The sequence below is a fragment of the Octopus bimaculoides genome, chromosome 14 (genome assembly GCF_046866305.1).
Source record: "Octopus bimaculoides isolate indiv1 chromosome 14, ASM4686630v1, whole genome shotgun sequence".
Taxonomy (NCBI): domain Eukaryota; kingdom Metazoa; phylum Mollusca; class Cephalopoda; order Octopoda; family Octopodidae; genus Octopus; species Octopus bimaculoides.
Genome location: NC_142941.1, coordinates 6509550 through 6535474, shown reverse-complemented (window position 1 = coordinate 6535474; position 25925 = coordinate 6509550). Strand labels below are relative to the sequence as shown.

The 25925-nt window shown below is 37.8% G+C and overlaps 1 protein-coding gene across 2 annotated transcripts in view; it reads left to right on the top strand.

Moving 5' to 3' along the window:
* LOC106883334 (huntingtin) overlaps positions 1-25925 on the top strand; it is a 70635-nt gene that overhangs the window by 7230 nt on the left and 37480 nt on the right. For both annotated transcript variants that reach the window (XM_089362229.1, XM_089362230.1), the window contains exons 3-22: positions 617-700; positions 3185-3305; positions 4654-4793; positions 5699-5837; positions 6355-6496; positions 7927-8114; positions 9401-9596; positions 11498-12307; positions 13100-13273; positions 14370-14572; positions 16730-16831; positions 18039-18139; positions 19385-19646; positions 21089-21252; positions 21672-21820; positions 22647-22779; positions 23592-23794; positions 24243-24361; positions 24780-24965; positions 25131-25351. In XM_089362229.1, coding sequence (XP_089218355.1) covers positions 617-700; positions 3185-3305; positions 4654-4793; positions 5699-5837; positions 6355-6496; positions 7927-8114; positions 9401-9596; positions 11498-12307; positions 13100-13273; positions 14370-14572; positions 16730-16831; positions 18039-18139; positions 19385-19646; positions 21089-21252; positions 21672-21820; positions 22647-22779; positions 23592-23794; positions 24243-24361; positions 24780-24965; positions 25131-25351 — 3837 coding nt within the window. The remainder of the gene's footprint in view (positions 1-616; positions 701-3184; positions 3306-4653; positions 4794-5698; positions 5838-6354; positions 6497-7926; positions 8115-9400; positions 9597-11497; positions 12308-13099; positions 13274-14369; positions 14573-16729; positions 16832-18038; positions 18140-19384; positions 19647-21088; positions 21253-21671; positions 21821-22646; positions 22780-23591; positions 23795-24242; positions 24362-24779; positions 24966-25130; positions 25352-25925) is intronic.

The window sequence follows — 25925 nt, the reverse complement described above, 5'->3', positions numbered from 1 at the left end:
CTCAGTTGAGGGATCTTTGTCTTTCAAGTTACTTGGTGACCTCACCGGTGCTGGTGCCATATTCAAAAGCATCCAGTCCACTCTGTAAAGTGGTCAGCATTAGAAAGAGCATCTGACTGTAAAAATTCCATGCCAAAGCAGACAATGGAGCTTAGCCCAATCCTCTGGCTTACCAGTTCCTGTCAAACCATCCAACCCATGCCAGCATGGAAGGTGAATTTCAAATGATGATGATGATGACTAAATCACTTCAAAGGTCAGATAATTTTCTCTAAAATGCAGTCTTAACGAGGAATTTCAACCATGTTTCGTGGTCTGCTACCACAACAGCTCCTTTATAGGATCCAGTTAGCTCAAGACATCATCAGGAGGAAACACGTCCGGTTTCGGCCCCTACTCCTCTACCGTTTTGACGTGCCCCCCTCCCCCCTTCGGAGGTGTCTTCAGCTCTGGTGTTGGGTGCATGTCTTTCTTCTGTTCCCTGGCCTCTTCGATGCAGCATCAACGAGTGTCAGCGTCTGACTGACTGTCTTGTCGAATCCCCCTTTTTATACCCACTGCTAGGCTCCTTTGTAAATTATTATTATTATTATTATTTTTTTTTCTTTTGCTTCAGGAAAAAGGAACCCCTTCCAAGTAAAAAAGACAAAATGATCAATTGTAATGTGATGGCGGATTGTATCTGTGCACCAAATATGCGGTAAGTGCATTAAGTCTGTTGTTGCTTTGTCTCAGGTTTTGATATTTCCCTTTTCTGTGAAACTAAGAAATGATTTGAGTGAGATTTGGCTGATGTTTCTAACAGGATTGAACAACCTCTTAGAGACCCCCCCCCTCCTTATTGGCTTGTTGCAGCTGTTGTTATAATTGTTGTTGAACTGCTAAGATATGGGGACACAAACACACCAACACCGGTTGTCAAGTGGTGGTGGGGGACAAACACAGACACAAAGAGACACACGCACACATGTATATGACGGGCTTCTTTCGGTTTCCGTCTACCAAATCCACTCACAAAGCTTTGGTCATCCCGAGGCTGTAGTAAAAGCCACTTGCCCAAAGTGCCACCCAGTGGAACGGAACCTGGAACCGTGTGATTGAGAAACAAGCTTCTTCCCATACAACCACACGGTTTTATTTTTTTTTCTTTTGTCTATGGTAGCATTGTTCAATGTATTCTTTCCTTGCTGCTATATGTACCAGGTTGAGTGCCCTAGTGGGAGGGGGTGGGTTCCCCCTCATTAGCTATTGTCTGTTCAGTTAATTTCTGTTGCCCTAATTCCTTATCAGTTCCATTTTGTTTCACATTCTCTCTGTAAACCAACAATCTTTTCATTGTCAGACTTAGTAATTCTTGCAGAACACCTCCACTCATTTACAACTTGTAAACTTTGGTTTATCTCTCATCTTTTACTTGTTTCAGTCATTTGACTGTGGCCATGCTGGGGCATCACCTTGAAGAATTTTTAGAATTTATTTGTTTTTTTTTTCTTTAAGCCTGGTGCTTATTTTATTGGCGGCGTTAGGAAAGGCATCCAGCTGTAGAAACTGCCAAATCAGATTGGAGCCTGGTGTAGCCATCTGGTTTCACCAGTCCTCAGTCAAATCGTCCAACCCATGCTAGCATGGAAAGCGGATGTTAAACGATGATGATGATGATAAGGAACCCTCTTTTGTCAAAAATTAGGTTTAAAGAATATGGGAGTTTCTTATACATGGATAGTATTATTATCCCTTACAAAACCTTTTTTTCCAAATTTTAAGCCCCCAAAATTAGGGGATTCCTTATACACGAGGGTTCCTCATACATGTTAAAATACGGTATTTACTGGGATATAAAGATTCCAACACCAATTGTCAAGCGGTGGAGTTGGGACAAACACTGACATGCACACACGCACACGACGGGCTTCTTTCATTTTCCATCTATCAAATCCACTCGCAAGGCTTTGGTCGACTTGAAGATATAGTGGAAGACACTCACGCAAGGTGCCATGCAGTGGGACTGAAGCCAGGACCATGCTTCTTACCACACTATATTGAAAAACAAATTAATCACAGGATGATGCTGAGATGGATAGGATTCTCTTCCAGCATCTCATGATGCACGTCTAAAACTTTGGTCACATGATGTACAGACAGAGAACTGCTACATTCCTATCTCTCTCCTCCTCCTCTCTCTCTTACTATCCTACCTTCTTCCACCCCCATTGTTTCATCTTTCTCTATTCATGCTTCTCTCTCTCTCTCTCTCTCTCTCTCTCTCTCTCTCTCTCTCTCTCTCTCTCTCTCTCTCTCTCTCTCTATGTATATATATATATATGTATATGTACTCTTCTATCTCTTTCACTCACATCCTTCTACTCCACCCTCACCCCTTTTAGTTTCATATAAGAATGGTATTCTTGATGGTGTTTGTTTAATCATTACTGGCACTATTATTACAGACCTAATTATCATCCACATAAAAAAATGTTCAGATATTATAATTACTATGACTTCATTGGGAGTCTCTGAGAGAAGAAAGCCATCAGGCACTCACAACAATAGAACAGACAAGTGAATGCAGGACAGACTGTGATGAGCATTAAGTATGCCATTGAAGAATAAAAGAAAGCCTTTGATGTACTGGTCACGTGTAGATATAGCTTTAAATAGCAGCTGATATACTGCGCAAGTGTATATGTGTTCTGTCAAATAGCATCTGATATACTGCCCAATTGTATATGCGTTCTGTCAAATAGCAGCTGATATACTGCTAAATTGTATGTTTTCTATCAAATAGCATTTGATATGCTGCAGAATTGTATATGTGTTCTGTCAAATAGCAGCTGATATACTCCACAGCCCTGGGAATAACCATGAAATTTGATTTTGCAGTTAAAGGGTTTACGTCCATTTTTGCTATGCTAGCATGTGTTAGAGGAAGAGTTATGTTATAGTTTGTGGAAAGCAGTTTTATAAACCAATCTATCTTTTGTTTAACCATGTCATGCTTAAAACTGTTTTTCATTGAAAGACATCAAGTTTATCAAGGCAAATGCGACTTGCAAAAAAATACCAGTTCTGTTGTTTGGTAGATATTTAACATTATTACTAATATTAACTATGAAATTTAATTTCACAGTTGAAGAATTAAACTTAGCTAACCTTGTTTTATTTTTTCTTCTTCTTCTCTCTGCAGATCTATAGCAGATTTTCCTAAGTTCCTTGGAATAGCTATGGAAACATTTCTAATGCTCTGTGATGATCCTGAAGCTGATATTCGCATGGTTTCTGATGAATGCCTCAATAAAACCATTAAGGTAAGCATCCCCCAAAATTCGATTTGTTTATTTCAAAGGAAGTGATCGTCTACGTTTGAGAATTTCAAAGACAAATTGTTGTTCGTTAGTGCTGAGTCAGCATTAATGAGACAGACCTATAATCAAAGAACTAAAATAATCCAACATGTTCTCTTTTCCTTTGTTAATTGAGCTCTGACTAATCACCATGCCAATGTGAGAATCTGGACTCTGTGAACGGGCTGTGATGTGACCTTTGTGGAATTATTACAGCCTGTAAGGTGCAGGCTTGGCTGTGTGGTTAAGCAGCTTACTTTGCATCCAAATGGCTTTGGGTTCAGTCCTGCTATGTGACACAGTGATAGGAAATTTCACTGTAAACATTTTTGTCAGAGGATGATTTGCCATAAGAAATTTTGTTTTAAATGACCTCATCAAGTTTGTTTAATGTCTGACATTGAATAATACTTGTCTTCTTAATGCTTTTTATTCAGGTATTATTCAATGTCAAACATTAACCCCCCCCCAAAACTTGTCTATTTAATGCTTTTATGTGAAGGTGCATGGCTCAGCGGTTAGGGCATCAAGCTGATGATTATGCAAGTTCGATTCCTGGACCAGGCTGTGTGTTGTGTTCTTGAGCAAGACACTTTATTTCACGTTGCTCCAGGTCACTCAGCTGTAGAAATGAGTTGTGATGTCACTGGTGCCAAGCTGTATCAGCCTTTGCCTTTCCCTTGGATAACATCAGTGGCGTGGAGAGAGGAGGCAAGTTTGCATAAGCGACTGCTGGTCTTCCATAAACAACCTTGCTCAGACTTATGCCTAGGAAGTGAACTTTCTAGGTGCATCAAAAAAGAGGGTCCGTTACATTTTTTAAGATATGTTTGTTTATTGAAAGAGAGCCTCTGTATGCAAGATTGCTGGGAGGTGGGACACTCTGTATTGAGTGCTACACCCTTCATAGCAGGCATGGGTGCCCGGGACAATTGCCCTCTTTGACCACCTATTAATCCAGCCCTAATCATCATAATCATCACCATCACTATCATCATCATCATCATCATCATCGTTTAACGTCTGCTTTCCATGCTAGCATGGGTTGGACGATTTGACTGAGGACTGGTGAAACCGGATGGCAACACCAGGCTCCAATCTAAATTTGGCAGAGTTTCTACAGCTGGATGCCCTTCCTAACCATGTGTGTACATATATTCTATACGGTTTGTTTGTACAACAATACATTAAGGAGCTGTTTCTACGAGAACTACTGGATTACTTGAATCCATATACCATGGCTTAAAATATTTATAAGATATATACATCAACAAACAATTCTCATCTTGTTTTTCTGTTCCTTTCTTGCCAGACTTTGCTAGAAACAAACTTGGGCCGTTTACAGGTGGAACTTTACAAAGAGATCAAGAAAAATGGACCATCTCGAAGTCTTAGAGGAGCACTTTGGAGATTCGCAGACATGTGCCATTTGATACGCCCTCAGAAATGCAGGTATGTGAATCTACAGATCCCAGGTAACCTGTACACAAAGTACTGTATGTTATAGTAATGTACTATACTTGAGAGATTCCCTATGTGATTGTTAACTTGCTAGAAATAGCATATATGTCTTCTTTTTTTCTTATTGCCCACAAGGGGACAAACAAGGACAGACAAAGGGATTAAGTCGATTACATCGACCCCCAGTGCGTAACTGGTACTTAATTTATCTACCCCGAAAGGATGAAAGGCAAAGTCGGCCTCAGCGGAATTTGAACTCAGAACGTAACAGCAGACGAAATACTGCTAAGCATTTCGCCCGACGTGCTAATGTTTCTGCCGGCTCACCCCCTGCAGATATGTCTTCCTTACCCCTTTAGTGTTCAGGTTACTCTGTCAAATGTAATCTTTATTTATTCATATTGTTTTGAATTAATTATGGATTATCTCATAGCTTTCGAGATTTTGATAAAATTGGGAGGCAGAAACTGAAGAAATCAGTGTGTGAATGTGTGCGTGTTCTTCAGTGTGCTTATGTTTTTGTGTTTTGTATGTTTATGCGTGTGTGTGTGTGTGATTCTTGCGTATGTTTTTTTGTACATGCATGTTTGTGTTTGCGTGTGTATATGTTCATTTTCGAAAAGACATTGCAGGTGAGGTGTGAGAAGTTGAATCTGGCTGATTTGAATATAAAACAAGTAGGATATTTGGCGCAGATATGGCTGGTTTAAATGCTAAATGTCCCAGGCTTTATTAAAAAAAAAATTCTGGGGTCGATTCATTCGACTAAAGATATGGCCCCAGTCTAATGACTGAAATAAGGAAAATAAAAAACAAAGATGAAGTGAGGTTTACCACTTTATTTTTTATATCACATTGTAAACTAACACTTGTTCTCTTTCTTTATTCCTCTGCAGACCATATATTGTCAACTTGCTGCCCTGCATTGCACGGGTTTGTAAGCGTGAAGAAGAAGCCATCCAAGAAACTCTTGCAGCTTCCATGCAGAAAATATGTCCTGTTCTTATGGCTTTTGCAAATGATTCAGAAGTCAAAGTAAGGAACGGTCTTCTTGCTCACATTTCTCTTCCATTTTCTCGTCTTTCCTTGTCTCATTGCAAAGTAACGGTTAATAAATATTTACAGCACAGTTACATCATCATCATCATCATCATCATCGTTTAATGTCCGCCTTCCATGCTAGCATGGGTTGGACGATTTGACTGAGGACTGGTGAAACCAGATGTCTACACCAGACTCCAATCTGATCTGGCAGAGTTTCTACAGCTGGATGCCCTTCCTAACGCCAACCACTATGAGAGTGTAGTGGGTGCTTTTATGTGCCACTGGCGCGAAGGCCAGTCAGGTGGTACTGGCAACAGCCACACTCAAATGGTGTATTTTACGTGCCACTGGCACAGGAGCCAGTTACAAAATTATAAAAATTAAAGTGCTTTTTTTTTTTTATTGTCTTTCATAATGATTATCAAATTTGTCTCACATGTTATGATATAACCATTTGGTTTACTTAACCTTTTGACCTGTCTTTTTTTTTTTTCGCCCCCTCATGAAGGCATTACTAAAGAGTTTTCTACCAAATTTGAAGTCTTCGTCTGCATCAACCCGGCGTACAGCAGCCTCAAGTCTCTCACTGATCTGTCAGCATTCACACAACCCTTTGTCTTTCATAAACAGATTACTCATTATGCTACTAGGTGAGTCTTTGGATGGTTCCTTTCCCTTCTGTTTTTAAGCCAATATTATATTAATCAACAGTGTGTTAGAGCAGTGGCTCTCAACCCCCTTTTTCCTATGGGCCCCTTTGATTACTATTTTACTCAGATGGACCCTCCTAGCCATTTGATGTTTTTAAAATCCTATAATATTTTTATAATTAAACTACCTTAAAAGCCACACTCCTTGTGGGCTTTTAAGCTAGATCCTGCAGTGGCCTAATTGGGCCTGTAACATAAAACTAAAGAGAATTAAATAGCATGACTATAATATGTCTATAATGCCTATATGCCCTAGTGGTGTTTGATCAGAGGTTAAGGACGGATGGTGGAGGCGCAATGGCCCTGTGGTTAGGGCAGCGGACTCGCGGTCATAGGATCACGGTTTTGATTCCCAGACTGGGCGTTGTGAGTGTTTATTGGGCGAAGACACCTAAAAGCTCCACGAGGCTCCAGCAGGGGGTGGTGGCGAACCCTGCTGTACTCTTCCACCACAACTTTTTCTCGCTCTTACTTCCTGTTTCTGTTGTGCCTGTGATTCAAAGGGTCAGCCTTGTCACACTCTGTGTCACGCTGAATATCCCCGAGAACTACGTTAAGGGTACATATGTCTGTGGAGTGCTCAGCCACTTGCACGTTAATTTCACGAGCAGGCTGTTCCCTTGATTGGATCAACTGGAACCCTCGACGTCGTAAGCGACAGAGTGCCAACAAGGACAGATGAGAATTAATTCTGCAATGCAATCATTCTGTTGTTCCAGTCTCAAGTTGAATTCCTATTGTTGACCAATTTGTCCCAAAGTTCTTATCTCGATGTAAAATTGACGAAATGGATGTCAATTATCTCCTCCTTGGTCTCTGACGTCATCTGACAAACACCAACCAAGATGGCGTGAATCAACCAAGCTTTACCTGCTAGAAATAGCAGCTCAAATGCTTTTAAATCAGATCCCAATATTGGATGTTCAAGAACCAAATGAAGGGCAGATTTTCAATCCTGGGATCATCCTGATTCCAAAAACCCTAACCCTAAACGTAACCCTAACATAAAACAAATAATTTATTTGAACAGGATATGCTTCGTTTAAATGCTAAAGGGTTAAACACATGTAATATAAACCCAAGCTTCACATGTAGGACCGAGGCCAATTTTTTGAGACATTTTATTATACTGTCAAATATAGTAAATATGTAAGTTATTTTATATTAAATGCAACCAAACTCTTAATTATTTTTCAAAATAAATAGAATCACATAGCTAGTGTTTATCATCAGAAATATGATTACAAAAAGGTTTATGAAGTGGTGAAGTTGTTATATGCACATGTGCACATGCACATATCTGCATATGTGTGTGCATTTCTTATCTGCGTCTAAGAGTTTTACTTGTAAACTTTTCCAATTATTTACAGATTTAATTCTTCCTGTCGATGAAGAACACGAAGTCCATTATTTACTTGGCGTTCTTCTCGCAATCCGGAACCTAATCCCTTATTTAACTGGCCCTGAAAGGGACCTTGGCTTGAAAGGAAGCTTCGGTCTTGTACATAAAGGCAGCAGTGAAAAACACGTGAAAGTCAACATTAGACAAATCCTTCAGGTATGACATTTTTGGTTTTTTTCTTTTCACCATCTTTCAAGAATGGATATTCAAGGTGATGTTGTAAAATACAAGATGTAGATTAATCAAAACATGTTTCACTGTGTAGAAATACTGAATTCATCTGTTTATTTATAGGTGCAGATGATGACAACGATTATTATTATCATTATTATTATTATTATTATCGATCAAATCAGATAAAGCCAATAATGGGAAAGTAGTTTATCAAATCAGTCCAAAAATGTTTCTACGCTCATTTGTTTGAGCAATGAATATTTGCAGGAGAGTGCTTGGAGCATATTCATTGCCCCCACTCCAAATTTTAGGGGTCTGCATGCTCCTCTTCCACCCCCCTGTTCTCGACCCTACGTCTGATGTGCTTCACGAGGACACAGCTTGGATTATAATAGCTTCTATACACTAAATCATTTATATGTATGTATGTATATATATATATATAAATATATTATTTTGTTTAAAAGAGTTCCAACACTGTCTGTTTTTTATGTTTTATTTATATTCCTGCAGAACTAATGTGGGGTATAGAATATGGAATATACAATATATAATATAATATACAATATAAAATAAAATAAAATAAAAATGGATGGCACCATGAAAGAAAGTATTGAGCCCTGAAACTATATATGGTGCCATCCATTTTTATTTTTTTAAATTTTATATTGTATATTGTATATTATATTATATATTGTATATTCCATATTCTATACCCCACATTAGTTCTGCAGGAATATAAATAAAACATAAAAAACAGACAGTGTTGGAACTCTTTTGAACAAAATAATATATTCTTCTATACACAATCATACAAAAAAACCCACCTTTTTTGTATTTATTTTTACTCGCATATATATATATATATATATATATATATATATATATTTATAATTTAGAGAAAAAGTAATAAATATTAAAATATTAAAATACTATTTTAATATTTATTATTTTGTACTTTTTTGATTTTTATTAGAGGTCTTTTTAGTGTATTTACTTATTAAATTTTTCTATATGTGATTGTGGATTTTCATGGATGAATTAAATAATTGTGTGTTTTTTATTTTTCTCTAAATTATATATTTATATATTATATATTGTGAAATTCAATTTAATTTTGATAAATTAAATTGAATTTTTCCCTGTAAATTTGGAATTTTTTCTCTAATATTATTATCACATATATATATATATATGTGTATGTATGTATGTATTAAATATGTGTATGTATGCAACAATAGATATTAATATTGATGCAATATTTCCAGGTGTACGAGTTGTTGTTATACTTCACGGGTCACACTGACCATAACGTTGCCACTGCTGCTCTTGAAGGTCTTCATCAATTAATTAAAACGCCACCACCTCAGCTAATTCCCATCTTAGTGAACAAGAACACCATCAAGCGGTCATCAATTTACTCCAACGATCTAAGCACAGTCTATACACGACCTCGGACTCAGAGTAAGTTACAGGTTGGTCTTAGCCTTGAACCCAACCTCTCTCACAAGTTATCAGATTTGCTTTTATTTATTTTGCTCCTGTTCTTCTTTTAACTCATGTAATGCTTTTTGTTGATACTTCTTGATGATTCAAATTGCATGCTCTTACGTGGAGGTCGGGAGACACCCATCAAAACTGAAAGCTTGGACAAGCTCAAAGGACTCTTTACGGATCTTTTTTAAAACGGGGGCCACATTTTTCATTAACGAAACACTTTGAAACTTGGAACACTGGTAGAATGTCATATAAAACATCTTTTTCTCTTAGTCTTCTTAAAAAAAAAAGAAATCCCTAAGTTATTCCATGTTAAAGTTGTCGTATTTCTGTAATTTCAACCAATCACTGACGTCCATTCAGCCGATATACATTAAGTGCCGACTACATAAACAAACGATTCGGAAACAATTCTATCGGTGATAGGGTTAGGGTAAAACAGCAAATTTAAAAAGAAAAAAGCAAATAAAACAAAGCTATGGCTTAATCAGCCAAAAGAGTAAATGTAAACAACTGAATACTTGTCAGAGATTGGTTGAAATTATCGAAATAAGACAATTTTTTACATGAAATAAATTCGAATACAAAAATATTTTTCTGTTCTATAACACAAAATAGATAAGTATACGAAATTTGAAAGTCTTTCGGTACCAAAAACACTACGTAAAACATTAATGAAAAATGTGGCCCCCGTTTTAAAAAAGATCCCTCTTTACATCTGAATAATGTTGTTGAATGAGGCAAAGTACTCGTTGCGGAATCATATATATATATATATATATATATATATATATATATATATATGATTCCGCAACGAGTACTTTATATATATATATATATATATATATATATATATATATATATATATATATATATATATATATATATATATATATATATATATATATATATATATTGGAAATGTGCTGTGCGTGAGAAGACCCGGCAAGCCAAGTAAGATCGTTGCCAGTGCCCCTGGACTGGTTCTTGTGCGGGTGGCACATGAGATGCACCATTTTGAGCGTGGCCGTTGCCAGTACCGCCTGACTGGCTCCTGTAGGATTTTCGAGCGAGATCGTTGCCAGTGCCCCTGGACTGGCTTGTGCCGGTGGCACATAAAAGACACCATTTCGAGCGTGGCCGTTTTCGTGCGGGTGACACGTAAAAGCACCCACTACACTCTCTGAGTGGTTGGCGTTAGGAAGGGCATCCAGCTGTAGAAACTCTGCCAAATCAGACTGGAGCCTGGTGTTGCCATCCGGTTTCACCAGTCCCCCGATTTGACTGAGGACTGGTGAAACCAGATGGCTACACCAGGCTCCAATCTGATTTGGCAAAGTTTCTACAGCTGGATGCCCTTCCTAACGCCAACCAAACAAACAAACTAACATTTGATTCTTTACAAGTGACGGAATGTGTATTTTAGGATTCAAAAAAAGATATTTTTTTTTTTAACACAGAATCACCATTAGAATAGCAGAAATATTAGATAAATTATTCTTGCAAAGCTGTTTGTTGACAAATTTTTCTGCTTTGTGAAGGTAATTTACACAGCATTTCTGCTGTTCGAACAGCAACTCTGCATTTGAAAAAATATTATCTTATTTCTATCATATAATATAATATAATATATATATATATATATATATATATATACATACACATACAGGTTGCAGTGAATAAATTGTCGTCTAAATTTTGCAAAAATGAAAATAACACTGGCATTTCATTTTAACATATATTTATGTGATTATTGTAGAATGGCATCACCACCGTACAAGTGACAGAAGTCACTTTGAGTTAAGTCTGTATGTATTTTGTATAAATTGTATAAACAACGACACTCAATTCTGCTTTTTGCATTTCAGGTGGTTTGGAGCGTTTTCCATCGGTCAGTGATGATGTTGGTTTGGAAGAAGATCAATCTGCAGCTGAAATTTACAGTCAAATCACAACGTCCGAAGACTCGTCTGGCTTCGCATCCGATTTTGCTTCCTCGACAAGTCAAGTGGACGAAGTAGGAAGTGCGAATGCTAGGAGTGGTAGCAATAGGTCGAATAATGTGTGTTTCAATGCTGACCTTGATGAAGAACTTGCCAATGAAGGAACATTCTCTACAGATTTAGAATCCACTGCAACAGCATCTGTCGGCTCCTGCAGTGAAAATACTCTCGACCCAGTGATCATAACGATGGAAAACGCTTACACGAATGTTGAAATTGGAGACTTGAATGAGGAGCGATCTGAACGCTCGACCCTTTCTCACAGCAGCAGTGTAGAGACTTTGTTGAGCATCAAAAGCCTGAGCCCTAAACACCGGCCCCCTTTACAAAAGGGAGTCAGCCAGGACTTGAATGGAAACCCTGAATATGATAATGCATTGACGATTGACACAACTTCGCATGAATCAGCATCGCCGTCTCCCATACCAGCAGTGGTGGTCGTAGTTGATGATGTACCACCTGGGGTGGGGTGTTATTGTGATGGTGAAGTTCCTTTAGTCTACTGTATACGTCTCTTATGTCGTCGTTTCTTACTCTCTGGTACACCCCTGAGTATAATTTCAGACAAGACTGTCCGTGTCAGTGTGAAAACATTAGCCCTTGGTACTATTGGCAATGCTATTTCTTTATTTCCTCGAATCTTACTCCACAATATGTTTGTTGAAAATCATCAGTGTAAGTTCAATTATTATTATTATTATTATTATTATTATTATTATTATTATTATTACTCTTGCAGAGTCGTTAGCATGCTGGACAAAATGCTTAGCGGTATTTTGCCCATTGCTATGTTCAGAGTTCAAATTTTGCCGAGGTTGACTTTGCCTTTCATCCTTTCAGGGCTGATAAATTAACTACCAGTGAAACATTGGGGGTTGATGTAATCAACTAGACCCCTCTCCCCAAATTCCAGGTCTTGTACCTCCAGTAGAAAGGATTATAATTATCATTATTATTATTATTATTATTATATCGTTGGACGATATGATATGCTTGAGAAGACCTGCTGAGTCAAGTAAAACTAATATTGTAGCTGGGGCTGGTGCCTCTGACTGGCTCCCATGCTGGTGGCACGTAAAAAGCACAATCCAAACGTGATCGTTACCAGGCCCGCCTGACAGGTTCCTGTGCCAGTGGCATATGAAAAGTACCCACTACACTCTTGGAGTGGTTTGCCTTTCAACCACTTGGGGTCAACAGAATAAGTACAAGTTGAGCACTGTGGTCGATCAAATTAACTAGTGACCCCACCATCTAAAAATTTTAGGTCTTGAGCCTACAATAGAAAGGATCATTATTATTATTAACATTCTCAGATAAACAGTAAAGTGTTTGTATCATTTGGTATTATTTGGTATGTTTTAATGGTAATGATTTTCTCTCAAATTGTCAGTGGATGCTCATATGCTATTTTAAAATGTTTGCTTTTGTCTGCAAATGCTAACTAAAACTTCCACTATTTTGCAGGTCGAGAGAGTCAGTATATCAGTGATGTGTTACTTTTCGCCAACCACCCCGATCCACAGTTAAAGGGAAACACTGCAGTGATTGTGGCGAATTTACTGCGCAGTGCTTTGATTGAAGGGCAAGGAAATTTCCAGAAGTGGTTGGAACATAACAGTTCATCCCTCTCAGAGAAAGGTTTGTCTTGTAACTTGTTTCTATTGGGATTCTGTTTTTGTAGATGTCACACAAACGAAGGGGTTTTAGATCAGATGGGTTCAAAGTTTCCAGTATTTTAGATTCTAAAGCCAACTCCCTTTTTGACTTTGAATTTGTTGTTTAGTCAAAAATCAGATCTGACTGAGCAAGTTTATAATCAATCAGAGGTGTTTCAGCCATGACCAGGTGTGTGATTAAGAAGCTTGCTTTCCAACCACATGGCTTCAGGTTCAGTCCCACTGTGTGGCACCTTGGATAAATGTCTTTTACTATAACCCTGGGCCAGCCAATGCGTTGGATAGACAGGAACACTCACATACACAGTCGAACAATCAGCTGTGGCGATGACAGTAGAGCATGGTGTAGTCTTCTGACTTAGCTGTTTCTATCAAACTGCCCAACCTGTGATTGCATGGAAATCTTGTTAAATGATGTTGACGATGAGGTATTAAAGAATATTCTGTAGACAAATACTCTTTTACTCTTTTACTTGTTTCAGTCATTTGACTGCGGCCATGCTGGAGCACCACCTTTAGTCGAGCAAATTGACCCCGGGACTTATTCTTTGTAAGCCTAGTACTTATTCTATTGGTCTATTTTGCCGAACCGTTAAGTGACGGGGACATAAACACACCAGCATCGGTTGTCAAGCAATGCTTGGGGGACAAACACAGATACACAAACACACACACGCACACATATATATATATATATATATATATATACATATATACGACTAGCTTCTTTCAGTTTCCGTCTACCAAATCCACTCACAAGGCTTTGGTCGGCCCGAGGCTATAGTAGAAGACACTTGCCCAAGGTGCCACGCAGTGGGACTGAACCCGGAACCATGTGGTTGGTAAGCAAGCTACTTACCACACAGCCACTCCTGAGAAAAACTCAAAGCGTCCACTTCGTGTAATATCTAACATTATCTGAATAGTAATAGCTAGCTAAAATTGTTGACTCAAATTATTGACCTACAACTGTTGACTGTAGCAAAAAAGATTTAGAAAAATATAAATGCAAAGTGCTTATTTCCTCATTTTTTAATTTCTATTTTCCTTAATTTCAGCATTATCTTATCCTTCCGTCGTTGATCTTGTTCAAGTAATATTGAACATCATTGAAGACGAATCGTCGATGGCAGCTCGGCAAGGCCTTCTTGCTCTTCAAGTTTGCATGTCTCACCTCATGGTCTCCGCTCATTCAGATCTGTGTATAAATATTCTACTGAAATTGCTGCCTATCATATCAAATCCTTACTGGCTCGTTAAGGTGAGATCTTGGAGAAATATTTCAGTTTGGAATGTGTATGATAGTTTTTTTTTTTTTTTTTTTTTTTTTTTTTTTTTGCTGTGAAAAAAAAAAAATTGTTTCTTTGTTTTTATTGCTTTTTGTGTTTACACTTTTGATCAGTGGTGCAGCAAAATGTTTGCCACCCTGCACAGTCCTTGAGTTTACCCTTCCTCAGCTCCCTCTACAATCTTATACAGCAAATCAAAAGTATTGCTCCCATTAAAACATTGTTCCCATTAAAACGTTGCTCCCATTAAAACATTACTCCCATTAAACAGTGCTCCCATTAAAACATTGCTCAAGGTGGACTGCCCTCATTGCCCCTGCCATCAATACTAGCTCTGTTACTGGCTTTGGTTTTGAATGAAGTGGTAAAATGTTAACCCCCAGGTGAAATCTGATGCAGTAAATCTATGGCCAAAAGCATTCCACCTGTGACCACCCTGTCATTGTTATCTTCAGACATTTCATTTGTGCAATTCTTTGTACAATGTGTATGTTTCCCGTTTTTGTTTTTCCCCCATTGTTATAGGTTCAAGTGTGGCTGTGTGGTTAAGGAGCATGCTTCCTACCCAATGTGGTCTCGGGTTCAGTCCCATTGCACAGCATCTTTGGCAAACGTCTTTATAGCCCCAGGCCAGCCAAAGCTTTGCGAATGCCTCTGGTAGACAGAAGCTGAAAGAAGCCCATTGTATCTATGTGTGTGCGTATGTGTGTTTGGTGTGCATACGTGTACCTTGTCTTGATATCTCATGATTGTTGTAAATGATCATCATCATCATCATCATAGAAGTGATGGTTTTTGTTTCCAACCTTTTGTGGAAGCATGTCTGGCCAGGGGAAAATATACGCAGGCCTTGTGTCTATAGTAGAAAGGATTATTATTATTTTTTTTTTTTGCAGGCATTGTGTATACAGAACAATAGCCATTTTTTTTTACTAAACTGTAGGTAATTAGTTGAAGGATATTTTGCTGCTATTTCTAGCAGTTTGAGCATCTGTATAGAAGCTCCCATGTTGCTTCACATTTGTCTTTATTGTCATTGTATATAATTACCGTGTAAAATATATCAATATATTTCAGTATATTATTGTAATTAAGGCATTGTTGTGTAGCCTCAGGTTAGACCTGATGACACAAACCTGGGCAGTGATAGCTGCTGCTAATCACTATATTTCTATTAACGAGGAAATAATTATATTGTGTTGTGGGCCTTCAACATCATAACCACCATCATCATCATCGACATGGCCATAATTTTTTTTTCATTGTTGTTACAATTGTTTCAGCTATTGACTATTACTACTACCACCAACACCACCACCAAAATTAGCATAATTACTATCGACTCAATCAAAATAACCATCCACAACCACAACCAGTACCTACCACCAATATTACTATTATCAAAATTACTACCATTATTACTATAAGCACTGCTGCTATTACTACTCCAATCAAAATAACTACCATTAATACCACCACCACCACCACCTCTGGTAATTATTATGACACCACCTGTTACTGTCACTCCTATCATAACTACTCCTACCTTGACTGGTATCACTGCTACCACCACCCACCACCACCACCACCACCACCACCATACTCGACTGTCATCACAACCACTTAAACACAGGAGCTACCACCCTGATCCTTCCATTTCCAGCACCACCACAAACCACCACCACATCCACCTCAACAGCTTTCACAATGACTCCTATTATCCAGGGAACTCCACTACCAACAGATATTCTCTGATGTGAAATTTATGCAACTAAAAAAAAAATATATGTAAAGAAGGAAAAATTATAATACAATTATTTACTTTAAATTCATTAGAATTTAGAACTGTGTTTCTCAACTAGAGACCCTCGGAACCTTAGGGTCCCGTAAAAAGGTTCTTAGGGGTTCCCTGAGAAAGAGTGAGATAAGCTAATGCTAATTTCATGATCATAATATCACTATACATGCACAACATATTATTGGTTATTGTAATCTTGTAATATAGACATCATCCTATTTGAATATTTGAAGAAAGGATTATTTTTTTATTTTGTTTGCTTTGACTTTTCTCATTCCAAGAAAGAATTGCTTTGAATCCCTTTTTTTCCCTCCGACTTCTCTTGTTGCAGGTTGAACTTCTAGAACTTGTGTCAAGAATAAACTTTAAAATCGTTTACTATTTACAAAGTGTGTGTTTACCAAGACGAGCACAGGAGGATAAATATCTTGGGGTATGTAACTTCATTCCTCTTTATCTATTGTTTTCATTCAAATGGCGGTGCCCCAGCATGGCCACAGTCTCATGAGCTGAAACTAGGTAAAATGAAAGAAAAAAAATGTAAAAAAAAAAAAAAATGTGCACACATTCACACACACACACAAACAGATTTTGTTTTTGTGTTTGTTTCTCTAAAGTCTTGTGATGTTGAAACAAATTGTGGTACTTTGGGAGGGTCATTCTATTAGTAATTAATTAAGGATAAGAAAAGGTGCCGGTGTTGCTGAGTGGTTAAGAAGCTTGCTTCCCAACCACATGGTTTGGTGTTCAGTCCCACTGTGTGGTACCTTGGGCAAGTGTCTTCTACTATAGCCTTGGGCTGACCAAAGCCTTGTGATTGGATCTTGTGGATGGAAACTGAAAGAAGCCTGTCGTATATATGTATGTGTGTGTGTGTATGTCTTTGTGTCTGTGTTTGATCCCAACCTCTGCTTGACAACTGGTGTTAATGTGTTTGTATCCCTGTGACATAGTGGTTCAGCAAAACAGACCGATCAAATAAGTACCAGGCTTAACAAAAAATAAATAAGTAGTGGAGTCGACTTATTCGACTAAAATTTTGCAAGGTGGTGCTCCAGTATGGCTACAGTCTAATGACTGAAACAAGTAAAAGATAAGATAGATACACATTATAGAAATCTCACCTATTGAGTTTAGCTGTTTCCTAAATGGCTGCAAAATTCTGTATTTTTTCTTGTGAACTAAAGCATTGTTCTTTACTCAGTTTACTTTGAGCCATATTGGTTTTAGTTTTTCCTTCCTTAATTCAAACTTTGCATCTAATTCTTTGACTAATCTGGCTTTGAGAACCAGGTTGTCAGCATTCAGAAATTCCTGTGGACATTGTCTTGAATTTCTCTGTTATGGCCTGAAGATACATAATAAATAACAAGCAATATGAGAACCAAGCCCTGATAACCACCTACCTGCATTCTAAATTCATTGCTGCTAACACTCATATTTCACCTCAGTACATGGTTTTCACACTCCTTACATAAATGTGAGTGTGTATGTGTATTATGGGCATATAGCTGAGTGATTAAGAAGTTCAATTTGCAATGAAGAGGTAGCAAATTTAAACACCTACACATGATCACAACTGTCACATCTTTGTACCTGAGGTATGCTAATTGTTGTTTATTTTGTTTTTATTTTCACAGAAATTTAGTTTGCAGACAACTTTCCTTGAAGATGCTGTTTTAGCCCTATTGGGTGATGAAGACTGCCGAGTTCGGCATTGTGCTGCAGTATCATTAGTCAAGTAAGTTTATCGTGTGGTTCCATCCATTCTTCCTCACCCCCTCCTGTGTATATATTTTCTTTTGATTTTGGGATAGGCCAAGGCCTGCTCAAAGTGTGGTGGCTTGTACTTTGTCTAGAATCTTTATATAAAGAGAAAAAATTACCAGATATTTTTGAACTGTATTGTATGTGTGTGTGTGTGTGTGTGTGTGTGTAAGTAAAAAAAATAAATGAAATGACAAATAAGGAAAGCTTCTAACAATGCAGAAGATTTGTAAGAACTTTTATATTTTGGGCACAAAGGCCTATCTTCAGTCAAAGAAATGTGTATTTACATGAATTATTTTGTTATATGAACCAGATTAGATGAAGGTCATCCAGCCATAGAAACCATTCCAAATCAGACTGGAGTTTGGTGAAGCCCGTCAGCTTACCGGCCATGATCAAATCATCTGACCCATGCCAGCATGGACAACAGACATTAAATGATGATGATGATGATGATATGGCTGTGTGGTAAGTAGCTAGCTTACCAACCACATGGTCCCGGGTTCAGTCCCACTGCGCAGCATCTTGGGCAAGTGTCTTCTACTATAGCCTCGGGCCGACCAAAGCCTTGTGAGTGGATTTGGTAGACGGAAACTGAAAGAAGCCCGTCGTATATATGTATATATATATGTATGTGTGTGTGTATGTTTGTATGTGTGTGTTTGTCCCCCCAACATCACTTGACAACCGATGCTGGTGTGTTTATGTCCCCGTAACTTAGCGGTTCGGCAAAAGAGATCGATAGAATAAGTACTAGGCTTCTAAAGAATAAGTCCTGGGGTCGATTTGCTCGACTAAAAGGCGGTGCTCCAGCATGGCCACAGTCAAGACTGAAACAAGTAAAAGAGTAAAAGAGAATATAAATAAATTTTCATTTTTTGGATTTGGTTTGCAAGATTCTTTATGTGAATTTGTGTGTTTAAGCATATATTGTGTCTGGGTAGAGTCATTCTCTTTTAGTGCCTTATTATTTAACACACTCACCTGTTCAGTTTCCACTCATTTACATATTCATTTATTGTTTTATTCATTTTCTATTTTTCTATTTTTTCTAAAATAGAAATAAATAAGTAAATAAGTGGAAACTGAACCAGTTGTAGTGTTAAATAATAAGGCACTAAAAGAGAATGACTCTCTCTAGACACAATATATAAATTGTAATACAGGTGAATTGTTTTTTTAGGTATTTATATATTTTTTTTCTTAATCATTTCAGGATGATACCTAATCTATTTTTTGCGGTTGATTGCCCTATGCAAGATCCAGTCATTACAGTGGCCAAGGATTACACTGACAGTTATTTTACACCAATTGTACATGACTGGGCCCAAGAGTCACCTCCGACAGTCCTCGGACTCGTCAAGCCTTTTAATTTCAACGCGAACATCCCAGTGCATCCCTCAGTGGAATCAAGCCTGTCCAGAGTGATCACTGCCATTAAATCTCTACTGCGCAAATGTCAATGCAAATACCTCAGTGTAAGGAAACGTTTCTGAATTCTTTGTGTGAATCCTTTTGACCACTGTAGTTTGAACTACTATGCTCTGATGTATGCCTTTGTTGTATTTTTACCCCTTTGTTTGTTCCTCTTTGTTAAATGTTTATTTTTACAAGTGCAGAGCACTTGGTCATAATGTCAACAAGGAATGAAATATATATATATATATATATATATATGTATATACACACAAGTGTACATATACATACATATGCACACATATAGATACATACATATATATATATGTGTGTGTATATATATATATATATATATATATATATATATATACACACACACACACACACACACACACACACACACACACACACACACACACACACACACACATATATACATACACAAATATAAGTTTGTGTTAAGCAGGAAGTGTGGTGTCAAAACAGGAAGTGTGTGTAAGGGGAGACAAATGTTTTTAGTTGGAGGAACAGACATAAACTTCCTGTTGAAAAAAAAGAGTTCATAACTCCAACTAAAAACATTTGTCTCCCCTTACACACACTTCCTGTTTTGACACCACACTTCCTGCTTAACACAAACTTTTAACCCTTTTTTTAAAACCTAACACAGCTCTCAATTCTCATGCATCCTTATTTTTCCAACCATTATATACATGGATTACCATTGAACTTCAAAAGCTCAAAGACAATATAATGTATTGGTATATTTATTTTTTTATATATTATTTTTTTCATTTTGTACTTCTTTGTAAAAGAACATTTTCATTCTCCCTCTTCTTGAAAATTTCCTTCACAATGAAAGCCGGTTAGAGAAATCTTTATTAAAATATGTTTCCAGTTTAGCATTCTGCCTTATTATTATTTTTCATTTTCCTATATATATATATATATATATATATATATATGTATGTATGTATGTATGTATGTATGTATGTATGTATGTATGTGTGTGTGTGTGTCTGTATAAGTTAGAGGTTTCTAGGCTGAAATATTAATTTATTCCACCATTTATATACCTTCTTGGAGATTTTATTAGCTTTGCCTCTATCCATAACTTTGCATACCACTTGTTTTTTGTTGTTTGTCCTTGTTTGTCCATCACCTCAGTGATCTTCTCTATACCACTGGTACAACCAGATGAACAGTACCATGGAATTTAAAATCCCAGGCAGTTCTTGTTATCTGGATTTCTATGGTTGACCAGAGCTATTTCCATGTTTCCTTGTCTTTTGTTCTTTTTTCTGTTAATTGTTTCCATGTTTCATTTTGAATTTTATACATATAAATTATATATGTATATAAAAATATACACTTGGCTGTTGTGGCCACATACTCGGTCTATTGGATATGTTTAGTCTTTGTGGCCACATTTCCGGTCATTAAACTGTCATTACAAAGCACTTCTTTTTCACTAACCGTCTGTTTTATTCTTTTCCTTCTTCAGTATGGCTGTTGTCATGCCTTATCCCTGTTATCAGAACACTATCTGCCTACATCACATTCCTTTGCTTGGAGCTGTGCACCCCCCTTGCCTGTGCTCACCAAGGATGGAGATCGACCGATGGCTAGGCATGGTGTTAACCGAAAAAGACTTAGTTCTGCATCGAGGTTAGTATTTCAAACCTTTCCAGTTATGTTGCATGGTTATTAGTTCTTCTCTGGCAACAGTGTTTCTGGTCATTGCTCGTGTTTTTGCTGCCTCTTAGTGAACTCACAATGTCCCATGGTGGGTGTGTGCAAGTAGGGGCCACTACCACCAGAGTGCCACTGATTCAGAGAGCAGAGGACAGCAGAATTGGTAGACAATCTCCCAAAATGTTTGGATCTTTACATGTTCAGCTTTGCTTTTCGTCCCTGTAGGGCTTAATAAAACTAATACTGGGGTCAATTTAATAAATTATAACCCCATAAACAAAAAAAAAAAAAGAAAGAAAGAAAGAAGAAAAACTTTAGCTTTGTATTTATGTTAGAAATTATTTATTACATATTTCTGTATTTTTGAAGATTGTATTTTATTCTCATTGCAGCTTACGGACACCAAGTACAGATGATGACAACTTTCTCTGTGGTGGTGGCCCATTAGCCCTGACTTTGTCCCTGCTGTGTTCATCCCCACTAGCCCTTGACTTGTCTGCACACCAGGATACTTTGTTATTGGCTGGAAATCTACTTTCAGGTAATCTTTCTTGTGTTTCCACTTCTGACACTCAACCCCCCTCACACACACACACACACACACACACACACACACACACACACACACACACACACCGAATCTTACTCAACCTGGCTTTTCCTTTGACTTCTTCATTTGTGATAGAGTCAAACCTCTTTAGTACTTAGATGGGTATCTATAGAAAAGGCACATCAATCAAAGTATTCTTCAGACAGAAATAACTCTTTACTCTCTTTTACTCTTTTACGTGTTTCAGTCATTTAACTGTGGCCATGCTGGAGCACTGCCTTTAGTCGAGCAAATCGACCCCGGGACTTATTCTTTGCAAGCCTAGTACTTATTCTATCAGTCTCTTTTGCCGAACCGCTAAGTGACGGGGGACATAAACACACCAGCATCGGTTGTCAAGCAATGCTAGGGGGACAAACACAGACACACAAACATACACACACGCATATATATACATATATACGACGGGCTTCTTTCAGTTTCCGTCAACCAAATCCACTCAAGGCTTTGGTCGGCCCGAGGCTATAGTAGAAGACACTTGCCCAAGGTGCCACGCAGTGGGAATGAACCCGGAACCATGTGGTTGGTAAGCAAGCTACTTACCACACAGCCACTCCTGCGCCTAACTGTAGATGTTGCAACATACCTGGGACTAGTATTGAACCTGCACTCCTTGTATCTTCTGCAAATGCTTGCAGTGTTTGCAGTTCCTGCCTCTCCTTGTCCATCTTCACATTTTGTCCATTTTCCTTCTCGCATCAAAAAAGGCTACTCTTTGATTTAATAATTAACGATGGGTTTTGTGTGTTGTTGCCAGGTACTGCCTACAGGTGTCTCCGTTCCGCAGATGAAACAAATAACCTGTGTGGCGTAGACGATGGCAAGTGGCTGTGTGTCTCTGATCGACAGCTTGTTCCTCTCGTTGATATTCTCCTGACTCACATTGCCAGGTATGTGCTCTTTTTTTTTTTTGTTGTTTTCCAACATGTACTCACCATCACTTTGTTTACAATTAAAAATAATAAAAAAAGAAAAAGGAAGCAAAATTCTTATTTTTTTCTTATTTTACTTCTATTTTGCCATTCATCCATCTTCTCTACCCGCTATCCCTGGGAGGATTGTGGATACAGAATCCTTAGTCACCTTCTCTTCAGGGTCCTATCAGAAGTAACTAATCATTAAACCTTCTGGCTGGATTCTCAAGCATTGACTAACTGAAACCATGGATATTATCCAACCATCTTCTTCTTAGTCTACCTCTAGATTTCCTGTTGGTGAGCTCAGCTTGAAGAATTTGTCTTGTGACTCTTTCCTGCGACATCCTAATCGCATGTCTCTAGTAGCAGAGCTGTGACCTCTTGATGCAAAATGGCAGCTTGACCAGGAGAAACTCCCTAATTTTAGATCTAAGCATCCTGTTGCGTAACATTATTCCAGGAGTCCTTCAGAGGGTCTTCCTTTTCTTGTCCTTTCTTGTCTTGCAAGTTACTTGGCGACCTCTCTAGTGCTGGTGGCATGACAAATGCACTTGGTACACGCTGTAAAGGGATCAGCTTTTGGAGGGGGCTTCCAACCGTAGAAAGCATGTCAAAGCTGACATGGAATCTATGAAGTCTTGTGGCTCACTGGATCCTATCAAACTATCCTACCCACGCCAACATAGAAAACAGATGTTAAATGATGATGGTGATGGTGGTGGTGGTGGTGACATTGGAGCTGAGTACTGGCTTCGTAAATGTCTTACTTTGCTTTTATATTTCAGACTGTTAAATGCCTGTACTCATGTGATAGATGACATAACACCTGGACCTCCCCAAATTAAGCCTTCCCTCCCGTCGTTGCCTACTGCTCCTTCCCTGAGTCCAATCAAGCGGAAAGCCAAAGGAGATAAGGATGGCTCGGGGCCATCAGTACTTCTGGGATCAACCATTGATCCCAAAGCTTCAGCAAAATCCACACAAAAAGGTGAGCCAAGTATCTTTTTTTTAATTCTGTAATTTTATTTGTTTATTTGAATTTTTATTTTTCCATTCTTTTCCCCCTTCTTTAATTAAGGAAGTTTCTGATTATTTCATTTATTTTCTATTCACTGTATATGTGTGTGTATCTACAATGATTGAAAAGTCTCTTTTAGCATTTTAGTCTTATAGTATATTGGCTACAGGTATGGCTGTGAAGTTTAGAAGGTTGCTTTTAACCGTGTGGTTTCTCTGGTTTTTTTAGCCATCTTTATCTTCTTGAATCCTGTAGTAATGGTTACCATTTCTTTCTTTTCGTTTCCATTCCCACATATTCTCACTGTAAGGTTTTATTTTGGTTTTGTTTCCAGTATACTTTCACCTCCCTTCCTTTTATTTTGTTTTAAAATAAAAAATAAAAAAAAGTATCATTTTGATAATTCTTAATTTTGCAGAACGAGAAAAAGAAGTAGAAAGGGAAAAAAATCGTAAAGAAGGACTTGGAACTTTCTACAATCTACCTCAATATATGAGAGTTTATGATGTATTAAAAGGTGCTTACTCTAACTACAAGGTATGCAAAAGCTTCTAAATTTTTATATTGTGTGCAGCAGATGGGGAAGCTTCTATGTTTTTGCTTTACCTGCTAGAAATAGCAGTTATATCTTCTTGAATTTTACCAGAAAGGATAAAAAGAAAGAAGGAAGGACATAGTGTGGTAGCACTTTATTTGATCCATGGGGGTTAGGTTCGAAATTCCGATACAGCAATCAAGTTCGGCACATGAAACCTGAAGAAGGCTGGAGCATACAACATTCAAAACATGGTGAAAGCAACAATCAAGATGAGGACACGAGTCTGACTTATATAAACAGAAGACATAATATGAATTCCTCATCTCAGAAATATAGAATTGAATTGAATTCTGTGTCTATGTCTTGGATGGTGTTTCGATGATTTTGTCTCTTACAGCACATTTGTTTGTTTTATAGATCTCTCTGGATTTGAATGTATCAGACAAATTTGGCAGCTTATTGAAAGTAGCACTGGAAGTGTTTGCTAAATTACTGGAAATTTCCTCGCTCTTCGACATTGGGAAATATGCAGAAGAATTTCTAACTTATTTGAAGACAACATTTTCAATGGAGGCCACAAGCACTGTTCTCTGTGTTCAACAGGTTTGTTCTACAGAAATTTACTTTTATTTAAAAAAAAAAAAAAAAAACTTTCATGTTTTCATATGAAGTCAATGTGAATTAAAAAATGAAAAATAAGTGATTTTTGTTTTTTATTCCTTTATCACCTTGCAAGCTCTTACTTTCTGGTTTTTTTTTATGTTTCAGCTGCTGAAAGCACTCTTTGGTACGAACCTGTCTAGCCAGTGGGAGCTTCCGCAAAACTTGAACTGTTCCCATCTACGGCATGGGAAAAGCAGTCGTTTGTCGACCAACATGAAGCCTGGCTTATACCATTGCTGCTTTACACACCCCTATACTCAGTTCACTCAGAGTCTGGCTGGAGCTGCTTTCAGAAGTGGTCAGGCAGACCAAGAGGACAGTACAAAGTATGGGTCATTACGGAGTTTCAATTTTGTTGTTGCAATTAGTGTAATGAAGGTGGATGTGACATAATGATCATTAATGAGATTTAAAATGTCTGTGAAATGAGTCGTCGTCAATAAGATTATAGTTTTTAGAACTATGAACCTTTTTTAAAATATTTCCACCAGCATTACACACTGATTGATTGATTTTGATATGTCATTAATCAGTTGTCTTATTCATGAATATGTAAATAGCTGAGAGGCTTTGTTTTTAATATATTCTTTACGATAAAAACCTGCTCTGCCGCTCTACCCATTTCCCTCAATCTCTAACACCTCATCACCTACCATAAAACTGACCACCCTGTCAGGTTTTGTAGTCTTGTGGGCTGCATGGTGACCTCACTAATACTAGTGGCATGAAAAAAATCACCCTGTACATGTTGTAAAGTAGTTGGTGATAGGAAGGGCATCGGCAATCTTTCGTTACCAGTTCCAAAGTTGTCACTTAAACCACGTGTGTTTATTTACATCATATCAGCCTTTTCCGTAAAAGGGTTTTAGGGTTAGGGTTACGGTTAGAGTTAGGGACGGA